This window comes from Zea mays, chromosome 7 (assembly GCF_902167145.1).
Source record: "Zea mays cultivar B73 chromosome 7, Zm-B73-REFERENCE-NAM-5.0, whole genome shotgun sequence".
NCBI classification, from domain to species: domain Eukaryota; kingdom Viridiplantae; phylum Streptophyta; class Magnoliopsida; order Poales; family Poaceae; genus Zea; species Zea mays.
The window spans coordinates 69711240-69723246 of NC_050102.1; the positions used below are offsets into that span (position 1 = coordinate 69711240).

The 12007-nt window shown below is 45.6% G+C and overlaps 1 protein-coding gene across 1 annotated transcript; it reads left to right on the plus strand.

Annotated features, from left to right (window-relative positions):
- Positions 1-3559: 3559 nt before the first annotated feature.
- Positions 3560-6929, plus strand: LOC118472930 (uncharacterized). The gene is made up of 2 exons (XM_035960942.1): positions 3560-5244; positions 5790-6929. Exon 1 carries the CDS (start codon positions 3845-3847, stop codon positions 5072-5074), a length of 1230 nt encoding a protein of 409 aa, XP_035816835.1. The 5' UTR covers positions 3560-3844; the 3' UTR covers positions 5075-5244; positions 5790-6929.
- Positions 6930-12007: the final 5078 nt, after the last annotated feature.

Genomic DNA, 12007 nt, shown 5'->3' on the forward strand with positions numbered 1-12007 from the left:
ACCAAAATGAAAATCGAAATTGCACGCTATGTGGCGAGATGCAACACTTGTAGACGTGTCAAAGCCATACATATGAAAACTGCTGGTCCATTGCAATCTTTATCAATCCCAACTTGGAAATAGGAAGACATAAGCATGGACTTCATTGTGGGATTACCCAGGACAACAAAAGGATATGATTCTATTTGGGTTGTAGTTGATCGACTTACCAAGATAGCCCATTTTCTGCCCGTCAAGGTAGACCATCCAGTTGATGTCTATGCCCAGTTATATATTGCTCGTATTCTTAGTCTGCATGGAGTTCCAAAGACCATAGTGTCGGATCGTGGGCCGCAATTTGTAGCCAAGTTTTGGGAAGCATTGCATAAGTCCCTATGTACCAAGTTGCTTCACAGTCCGGCCTATCATCCTAAAACCAGTGGGCAGACTAAGAGAGTAAACCAAATACTTGAAGACATGTTACAAGCATGCGTTCTAGAATACCCACAGAAATGGGATGACTGTTTACCGCTGGCAGAATTCTCATATAACAATAGTTATCAAGAAAGTATCAAGATGGCACCTTTTGAAGCCTTATATGGACGACAGTGTCGTACTCCATTAAATTGGTCTGAACTAGGAGAGAGATGATTTTTCAGGTCTGATATGGTTAAAGACATGGAGGAAAAGGTTCAATGAATTATATATAACCTGAAAGAAGCACAAGCTCGACAAAAGAGTTATGCAGACAAATGACGCAAACCCTTGTACTTTCAAGTTGAAGATTATGTCTACCTGAAAGTCTCCCCAATGAAGGGTGTATCACGTTTCGGGGTAAAAGGGAAGCTTGCACCCCGGTACATTGGTCCTTTTCCTATTCTTGAACAATGCAGACCAGTGGCATATCGACTCCAATTACCCGAAACATTGTCTGCAGTGCACAATGTGTTCCACGTATCCCAATTGAAGAAGTGTCTTCGGGTTCCAGATCGAACCGTTGAAGTGACGGATGTTGCCTTAGAACCAGACTTGACATATTCAGAACATCCTATTCGAGTCTTGGATCAAAAGGACAGGATTACCCGAAGGAGAACTCTCAAGTTTAATAAGATACAATGGAACCAACACACGAAAGATGAAGCTACTTGGGAAACTCAAGACTTTTTAGAAAAGAATTTCCCAGGCTTTTTGGCTTCATGTAAATTGTGAGATATATACCATTGCTGTAATAGAAGAGTAGACCCCATACCACCCCCTGCCTTGTACCAAAAATAAGGAAATAAAATTATGATGTGTTTCCTTTTCCATTACTTACCCTAGAACTTTTAATCTCAGGACGAGATTCTTTTATGGGGGGAAGGATGTAACACCCCTGGTGTTACTGCCACTAAAACTTGAGCATAACATCATGAGCATTAGCATATCATGTAATTGTTACACTTAGAGTGCATTCACTATGCAAAAATTTCAAACAAGTTGTTTTGATGTGACTTGTTATGTGTGGAACCCTAAGATAGGGTACTTAGCCCTAAACCAGGCCTAGGAGTGATGATCAAGCCCCAAGCATGAAAAAACTTCAAAACTCATTAAAAATGGTCATAAGATATCACCATTAATGAACCTGAGTGACATTCAAACCTTAGAAGTGCCAGAAACCCTAAAAAGACCACTGAAAACCCCAAATTGAAACCCTAGGGGGTTATATGTAAATTTTGCACACTTTTGGACCCAAGTGCAAAAATCATGGAATTAGGGTACCTGAAGCATAAGGTTCACACATTTGAGGATTTCCAAGTGAAAAGATGTGAATTGGGCTTATTTGCAAAAAGCCACTCTAGTGCTCATGTGTGATTAAGTTTGAAAACTAATGAGCCAGGCTGACTTTGGAGCTCTATAGATCTAAAAATACAAAGGTTTTGCCTAGGGTCAACACATCAAAAGTCTAGAGCTACTATAGGAGTACAACTTTGCTTCAGGGATTAAGCAATGTTGTTATACAAAAAGTGGAGATAATTGGCCCTAAAGTCTGGCTGTCATATAATACAAAGACTGAATATTGACTATCAGTGAGTTTTGAAGAACTTTAGGCTTGATTCATGCTCAAAGGAGTAAGCAACTGAGCAAGATCTCTATAATAGAAATGTAGTTTGTATGTAGGGCTACAAGTTTGTTATAGATGGATTTGCATGTTCTAGCACAGAAATCCAAGCTCTAGGCGTTGCAACTCTGGATGTTAGGCGCTCTAAATTGGGTTTCCAATGGTACAGTACACTAAAATATCCAAATCCACTGAACCTCGCCGCCGACGAGCCATGCGCTTGGATTCGTGCCAGCCACGGTGATTCGTGCTCCGCGCAGTTGGATAACATAGAGAGGTCAGAAATATCACCCCGTGGATGTACTCCGGCCGCTATTTTACTCCGGCCGTCGTACCCGCTCGTGTCACAGTCACTCTGGATAGGCTCGCCAGAGTTAGCCCCCCACAACTTTGCGCCACGTGCCTCGGTGCTTTAACCACGCCGCCGTGAGTCATCTTAGCCCATCCGGTGATCGCCGGTGAGCTTGCCACGGTAAATGCCACCAATCGCTTGCGCCAGTGCACCTCTTCCTCTCCGACCGCCACCGTGCGAGCTGAAATTCACGAGCCACCGCTCAAGAGCCCTATAAATTGAGCACATCCTTGGCTCCGCTAGGTATTCAAGCACCCAGCACATCCACTCGTGCCTCCAATTGTTCACCTAAGCCCCCGAATTGCACACTTCCCCCAAATCGGGTTTCCGCCACTGTAAAAAGGTCCTCACCGTGGCTAGCTCGTTTCAGGTCCGATCTTGTCCTCTGCTCTCTTATTTAAGCACCCTTACATGCCCCTGATGCTCCTCGACTTGTTTGATTAAGCTAGACTGTAACACCCCAGGTGTTTATCTCCTGTAAACATCGATTATGGATTTAAGCACGGGATATCAGTAAATAAAGCGGATGTTAAATTTTAATCATCTTCGCCTATCATGAATTTAATATGGCATCTATTTCATTCGTCACGCGTTCGACATCATTTTTATCTATCCGGACTCTTCCGAAATTTTCGTGATGTTTGGAACATCGTTGCTCCGAAATTGTTGCATCCGGTGATTATTTAAAAATCGTCACTCGCATGAATATGAATTTGGAAGCCCGACTCACTTGGATGATTTTATCTTGGACAAATTAGTTTGAACTAAACGACAAAAAATGTTAACACAAAATTAAATCGGACGACACCCGGAATCTAAGAAAAACCAGGCGTAGAATTACAAACTGAGTCGTTTCCTAGTCGACTCCGATATGTTTTTGGTTTGTCTCATTTGCATCTTGCTTGATTCCAGATTCTAGAAATTACTCTTCTATATATTCCCTTGATTAAAAATTGGAGAAAAGTGTAAAAAATCTGATTCTTCACCTTCTCTCCTTATCCTCTCCACGCCGCTCCTCCGGATATTTTTTTCCTGGCAGCCGATCCTATCTGCGCCGCCGCCCTCCCTTGATTTTTCTCTACCGCGCCATCACTCTCTGTCATTGCCTTATCTACGCCCGCCAGGCCTTCCTATCCCCTGGTCCTCTCACGCACGCTCACCCAACCATCTCCCATGGCAGCCACGTCTCCCTCTCTCCTCCCTCAGCTCGCTGGTGCTTGCCGCACAGTCTCGAGCTCCCCATGGTGCGCGGTCCTGGTCCAGCCCCTGTTCTTCTCTCTTCTCCTCCACCGCATCCTTCTCCCTAGACACCCCTTCGGCCGAGCATCCTCTCTGCCGGAGCTGCCTCAACGCCCGCACTCCTTCAGGTTCTTCCATGGCGATCGTCGTTGAACTCCGTGCGCGCGCCTGCTCCTATGCCGCGACCCCCAGTTCCCTCCCATGGTGCTCTTCCTCGGCCACTGCTTCCCCAGCCACGAGTTCCCCCTGCTCGGCATCTCCTCGAGATTGCCTTAGCTCGATGCCCAGTTTCTTTCTCCATCGCGCCCTGCTCGATTTCACCCCTGTGTCGCGTGCCCTGGCATCTGCGTGCTCCGCGCGCGCCCCTTCCTCCTGCTTGGATCCGACCATCATTCTGGCAGCTGGCCACGCCCCTGCCCCTGCTTCTCCCTCGCCAGCGCGCGTCCTCTGCTAAATCGTCTCTAGCTCGCCCTGGATGGCATTCCTCTCCCTGCGCACAGCTGCGAGCTCCGCTCTGTCGCTCGGTCCTTGCTGTAGCTCGCGCCCAGCTTCCCTATGCGCGCTTAGCTTGGAGCTCCCGCAGCCTAGCTCGGGTCTTTTCCATGGCCACGCGCACCTCAAGCTCGACTCTCTGGTGTCGCACGCGTGCCTCTTGTTCGCCCCTGCTTGGACTGTGTTCACCCTCTGCATGTGTCGAGCTCCTCTGTTGTGTGCGCGAATCTGTTGTGTGCGCAAAGTTCTCTGCTTGCAATGGCGTGTCGAGCTTCCGTGTCGAGCTCCTCTCTTCCGTGCCGGTCGTCGTCTCCGAGCCGATTCTTGGCTGTCGCAGTATTTTTAGTTATCCGGCTGCGTCTGTGGTCGTCAAGTGTGTCTGTTGCCGTGAACTCGCCTGTGGTGCCCACTCTGTCTCTGGTCCGCGCTTCCTTCAGCTCGGCCAGGCGGGGCATCGTTCCGTGCTGTGCTCGCCCAAGTCGTTGCCGTCAAATCATCGGAGTCGCTCAACTCGCCAATCGCATCTTGGCCGATTGTCAATTTTCTATTTGCCATGGTACAACACAACTATTAGATCTGATCTCCAAACCGCCATGGCGTCCGTCGTCCTCTGCTCCCAGCCCGACCTATCTGTGCGCTCTCTCTTCGTCCATCGGGCTTCGCGCGTGCTCGCATTTATCGTCGGGTTGTTGAACCCGTCCTTCCTTGCTTGTGACTTCGTCATCGCCAGAGCCCTCACTGGATTCGTGTCCTCGCCAGCTCACTCCAAATTCGGTCTCGTCGTCGTTCCGTGCGTCATCAAGAAATCCCAAGAATCTGGTGAAGATGAAGCTAGCAGGGTGATATTCACCAAGTACTCGACAAAAGCTCGCACAAGTCGTCGATCGACATCCTCGTCTACGCCAAGCCCCTAAGCTGTGAAGACACTCTGGTGCTGGCCACACGTCACCAGCTCAACAAAAGGAATACATGGATATTTGGTCAAGAATAGAAACTGTGTGCCTCGCTCGCCAGACGGGTGTGATCAATGACGTCGACCAGAAACCGTCATCGTGCTTCCAACTATCGCGTCGAAGTAGTCAGGGTAAGCAAATTTGTTATTCTTGTTAGTGGATGGATGGATGGTTTGGCTAGGTATGATATTTATTAGATTGCCTGAGTCACTTTGGTAATTTGGTCGATGTCGTAGGATGAAAGAGGTCTCAATAGGTCTCAGTGTTTGCGGGACTGTAGGTGTTAAAAATGGGAAGTTTTACTAATATATATATGATACACAGGTTAACCGGTAAGTTAGTTTAGAAAGTTAATAAATGTTTTTCTATCAAATTTTATAAGTATTAGGTGTCCAAGGCTTGTGAAGTTAAAGTTATAAGTCGTTTAGTGTGCTCTCTAAACTAGGTATAATATTCTATGTGTGTTAGTCACTTTCATAATTGGAATGGATGTTGATTGCTACCTCGACTGCTTAGGTAGGTTATAAAAGCATGATTGCCGTAAGTAGCAATATATCGATAATTAGTGTCTATAATGTCTCGTCATTAAGTAGGTTATTTCTCTTTTGTGTAGCATCGTAATATCTGGTGTTATTGTTCCTTATATGCATTCATGTGCATTATGCATATCATTCAGGTATGTTAATTAATCACGTGATGTGGAAGACGACCCAAGTCGACCCCAAGCGCGGGCTACTCCGCATAGTAAAGCGAATGGACGAACCTGAAGATGGGATGATCTGATCAAGTGCTAGGACAAGGATGATCGTCAAGTGAACATCATCTAACAACACTAACCTAGTGTTACCCAGGCAAGCCCCGGTGCATTTGCCACCTCCTTGTGTTTTAAAATCTTTATCACCTTGTTTGATGCATTAGGTGATAGGAGTTGTGTGCTAAACCGTTGATGCATTTCCTTCCTTGGAAAATTGAATACCCTTCCTTGACACCCTTTTATAAAAATGATTTTTGATGCTTAGCCTTGCTTTAGCAAACAAAAATGTTTTCTTTTAAAACAAAGGTGACGCTTCAGTGGGTGGGAATGTTTTTAAAAATAAAACTTGATGGTGAATCCATCATGGTCGTGATGGGTTCAACAACAGAAAAGATGTACCTCTGCCAGATACCAAACTTTGCGTTGAAAATAATAAAGCTGAGACCGGGCGGTTGACTTGCACGAGAAAGGAGTCTCGGTGTAGTGTCTCCGTCTGAGTCGATTAAGGACCTTGTCGATGTAGGCTTGCTGATCGAGGACCCTGTTGGGGGTCTTCGTCCTCCGAAGGTCCTCAAAAACATGATTTGACAATGTTTTCCAAGTGGATTATGTGAACAGGTATCTTCGGACTCAGAATTACGAACATGAAGTGCGGTCAGGACGAAGCCTGAACCAGACGAAGGACGGGCTGATTACCAAGCTCCACAAAGGATGGTGCACAGCCGAAGCTGTGTGCAGAGAAGCTTCGTCGCGATAATAGAGGGGGGAACCGACTTAAAGATGAAAAGACTACGTGGACCTTGTCAGATTTCCATAAGTCATTGACAAATGTAATGGACATAAATGTAATTTTACGTGGGCTGCGTCCCGCGTCTATAAATAGATGAACAGTACTCCCGTACTGTTCAGGCTGACTTGGCATTTGCTTTTGCGTCACGCTTGTACTTTCTACCTTCTCTCAGGACCGAAGGTACATTTGTAATTTGAAATCATTTCTATTTTTCCATGTTAATAAAATAGAAATGATTTTATGATGATGCTTATATCATATTTCATGCTTTATATGAATCCTTCGTCATTACTTATTATGTTTACGAAGGTTTGTCTCTTATGACCTTCGTCCGAAACTCATTATTTCCCGAAGGGACATAATGCTTCGAAGGACGAAGGACTTTAACGCTTAACACTTTTTATGTTGCCTTGTTCTTAATTCGAAGCATTTGAGAACAAGTCCCCAACATTGGCGCCCACCTCCGGTGAACTCACTTCCACTTCGAGTTTTTTGAACACCTTCGGAAGCTATAGACCCTCGCTATGGCACCGAAGAAAGCTTCAGCGACTGGGGCTGCAGCACTGCAACCGCTGGACCCCAATCAGGAGACCGTCTCTCTCCGGGAGGCCCGAAACCAGAAGAGGAAGGCTGTCAGCCCGACGATTCAGGAGGATGAACTAGACCAAGAAATCAGGGACATGGAGATGCTACATCAACAAGTGCAGAGGAAGAAGGAGAAGATGGCCAGACTAGCTGAGCTGCAGAGGCAGATAGACGAAGCTTCTGAAGAAGTCCGTCATCTTACCCACGATGAGCAGAACCGAAGGCCTCAACAAAAAGACCTTCATCAGGAGGGCTTCTTCAATGAAGATGACTGGTATGATAATTTTCATCATGGAAATTTTGTTTTCGACGATGCTTCTCCTCTGTCCGCTGAGCTGCAGGCTACACCTTGGCCTTCGTCCTATAAGCCACCCCAGCTTCCCATGTTCGATGGCCATTCGGACCCGAAGCAGTTCTTGATGAGTTACGAAGCAACAGTGTCTTCGTATGGTGGCAATGCTGCAGTAATGGCAAAGTCTTTCGTTATGGCCGTCAGGAGTGTTGCTCAGACCTGGTATTCCTCCCTTCGGCCAGGAACGATCACTTCATGGCAGAAGCTGAAGGATATGTTATTGACCAGCTTTCAAGGATTTCAGACGAAGCCGGTCACTGCTCAAGCCTTGTTCCAGTGTACTCAGGATCATGAAGAATACCTTCAGGCGTATGTTAGAAGATTCTTGCGTTTGAGGGCGCAGGCACCAACGGTGCCCAATGAAATTGTCACCGAAGCCATGATCAAGGGACTTCGTCCTGGACCTGCTGCTCAATACTTTGCTAGGAAGCCTCCTCAGACCCTGGAGAAGCTGCTCCAAAAAATGGACGAGTACATTCGTGCTGACAATGACTTTCGCCAAAGAAGGGAGGAGGCCTTCAGATTTTCCGAAATGACCAGGGGCTTCGGAGGAAGATCCTATCCGAGGCATGTCAGGTCCATCCACAACTCCACTCAGAATGATGATAAGGGGAGTCAGCAGAACAGACCGCAGTGCTCTTCACAAGCTTCGGGGCAACAGCAAAGCTCCTTCCGACCACCAGCTCCAAGAGGCAGAGGCGCCAGGGGCTTCGGCGGAAGATTCGGGGATCAACCTAGAAGAATATTTTGCTTATTCTGTGGTGAAAACAAAGGTCATACTACCAGGATGTGTCATGTTACCATTCAGAAGCAAAAAGAGATAGCCGAAGCTGCCGCGCAACAGGCTCAGCCGAAGCAGGTCATGCACACTGCTTCGTATCATTCGCCCTACATCCCAGAATATGTGGGCAACCATCCTGCACTCTCTGCTGCTTCGGCAAGTCAGCCTTCAGCTTCCTGGCAACAGCCCCCGCCTCCACCTCCGTTGCAACAAGGCCAGCAGCCAGAAGGGAGCCAATATGCTCCACATCAAAGGGACTTCAGAGAACAGTCCGAAGCTCGCACGGTCAACAGCACCGTGCCAGAGTCAAAACACATCTATTGACAAATATCCTACCTTAATAGCAATCTTTTTCATTCAGTTTTATTTTTTTCTAATAAAGGACATTGTTTAGGTTTCATGTAATTAGTTTCGTTGATTCCTACAAGAAAAATATGTTTTCCTCACAGGTTTGTGATAATAAAAAGGACCTTCGGACTATCGAAAATCCTTCGAAGCAACAAAAAGTCGTTCTAAGGAACGCAGAGTAAGTCTGACGAAGTCACAAAAAGTCGTTCCGAAGGGAGCGCAGTGTAAGTTTTCTGCTCCAAAGTCGTTCCAAAAGGAATGCAGAGCATACAGCGAAAAGTCAACGCTGATACCGCCTAAGTAAAAGGCGAAGAAGCTCCAAAGACGTTCCTAAGGGAATGCAGAGCTTATACCGCCTAAGTAAAAGGCGAAGAAGCTCCAAAGACGTTCCTAAGGGAATGCAGAGCTTATACCGCCTAAGTAAAGGGCGAAGAAGTTCCAAAGACGTTCCTAAGGGGATGCAGAACTTACAGCGAAAAATAAACGCTGATTCCGCTGAAGTAAAAGGCGAAGAAGCTCCTAAGGGAGGCTTATAATGAAAAAGTCAGTATTGATACAAAAGATTGTGCCCCATTGCAGGAATGTGTGTATCTTCGGCACAAAATATCATTTTGCATAACATAACATCATCACATCATTTTGCATAGCATAATCATCATACATCATGCTGCATGTGGCACGAGAAGGGGGCATGTTATCGATCTTCGGAAAATGCTTTGAAAAGGGGTAAATCATGCCAAGTTACAGGGAGAAACAATATTGATTTTCGAGGTATGGCTTCGGAGATTATTTTTACGAAGCTTGGATATTTCTTATCAGAACATTGGATATTGTCGTGATAAATGATAAATTCTTCTTCACGAAGCATGAAAAGAAGGGAAGGTGTTTTTTCGCCGAAGGCTCAAAAATGGTATGTACTTAATGTTTCATGCATCGTAAAGAATTCAATAATGAAAGGAGACTTGTATATTACATTCAAATGTACAAAGTGTTACATAGATTACACTTTAAATGATTTTTTCAAATAGCATCTAATCTTCTCTCAATACTGCTTCGGCGGCCTCATTTACAAGTTGGTCAACAACCTTGTCCAAGATAGTTTCGGCCATTTGTTTAATTTCTTCGTCGACATTTGATCCAGCAGTTTCTGAGGGAAGAGAACATTTCTTCATTACTTTTACAAACCTAGAGCAAAGATTGGAATAAAAATTACAACACAATAAGAGCGACTAATTGGTACCTAATTGCCTTTCGGGTTCTGTACTCCTTTCGGCAGCTTCTGCTACTTTTCTGGCGTCATGAATGCCTTTTTCGCTACTTTGGATGATCTCTTGCGCCATTTCTCGACCGCCGTCGTTCCAGATATCAGTAAAAAATTTGCCACCAACCACGCTTGCTTCGGCCGAGGGGTCCTTGATGTCTTCGGAAGATAAGGTAGCTTCGGATTGAGCTAAAAATTTTACATGCCCGCAACCTTTCTTCTCTAAGACAGAAGCAATTCCTCTGGCGCCCGAAAAAGCGCATATGTCGCCACGACTGTTCAGAATCTCTTCGAAGGCCTCTGCTTCGTGGCTAATCCATTCCAGCGGACCTTCGGGATTGCCTCGAGAGAAATTCTCTTCGCTGGAAAAGGCGCCTACGTTGGCGAAGCTGGATTTAATTTTATTCACACATTCTACAGATTTGACATAGCATTTCCCCTGAGATGTGCGAAGCTCCTTAACTCTTGATTCCAATTTGCTGACCATAAAATCACTAAGTTCTCGTTTCGTCTCCTCAAGCGTGCGCTCCTCTTTAGCTCTAGCCAGCTGTTTCTGAAGATCTTTAATCTCGCATTTTTGAGCTTCGGCCTGGGCTTTTGAAGCAGCTTCGTCTTTTTTCACTTTATCTACCAGTGTAAGCAGAATTTTATCTTTTTCCAAAGCTTCGTTTCTCAGTTTGATAACTTCGGAGCGTAAATTATTAAACGCAATTTCATAGCTTTCATCTTCGGCGCTCTTTTGGGCTCTTAGTGCGTTGCTTAGGATCAGGCCCTATACGAAAAAGAATTCATATAAGAAAAAAGGAATGAGTTGCGTAAAAAATAAGGGGGTTTTTCAAGCGTTTAATTCCCATACCTTCAGGCTGTTGTACGCAAGACTGTCTGCGAGATCTTCTTTCGTCATGGCGCTTAATCCAGATTCAAGCTTCGGGAAACCAATACTTCTGGCCATTTCTCGGCAGACAGATAGCTCTTTGTTGTCAGGCAGGCAGTATAAGAAGTCATCTTCATTCGTCCCATTGAATATTACTGCCCCCTTCGGATATTTTAGCTCCTTCGCATAATGGTTAGCTTCATGAGTTTCTTCTTCAGATAGTTTTTTCCCCGAAGCATGTCGAATGATGTAATTACACATGCTGGCAGGCGCTTCGGGGATGGCAGTATCAGTTTCTTCAACTAAAATTGGATCTGATATTTTTATAGCTTCGGCTTCCAAAGTTTGCTCCTTGAAGGGCTCTGAAGGCCCAGCTTCGGCTTCAGCCTGTTGCGTCGAAGCTTCAGTAGAAGCTTCAGCAACTTCAACACTCTTTTTTGGAGTTGTGCTTGAAGACTTAATTGTCTCCAAGACATCTAGTACGTTTACCATTCTTTTCCTTTTTGGGGTCACTGTTGGACCCTTTTGGTTTTTTGCTGTTTCGGCATTTGCTGCAGGACTCAAAACTTCTGATGCTTTTTCCTTAGTCGGTTTTTTCACTTCTTCCATTTTTTCTGTGGATGGTGCTTCGGCCATCACTGCAATTTCTGGCAGCAAGGTTGGCTGTTCAGCTTCAGCGGCCGAAGATGCTTCTCCGGTAAACTCAGGCACCGAAGCTGGTTCAATATAACGTGGCCGATGCGTAAGAGCCTTTATCTTCTTCCTTTTTGGTTCTGGCTCGCTAGGAGCAGCTGCAGTTTCTTCTTTCGTAGAGGTTGTATTTTTTCTCTTCTGCCTTCGAATGGGGTAGCAATAGTCAGGGTAGACAAACCCGATGGCATCAAATACCCGATTCAGTCTTTTCTTTTTTCGGCCTCCGAAGGCTGCTGACATTGCATTATCTTCGGCCTTCGAGTAGGTCCCAAGCAGCTCATCACTTAAATTGTCAATGCTTCTCAACCACTCATCATCTGGCTCAATAAATTTATCTCCAAATTTAAAAGTGTACTTAAACCTGACAAGTTCTCCTTCGTCGGCCTCTTTGATGGTTTCTTGTGGCATCTCCCATTTCTCCGCAAGCGGCCACACCCTGAAGGCAATATGCTCTTG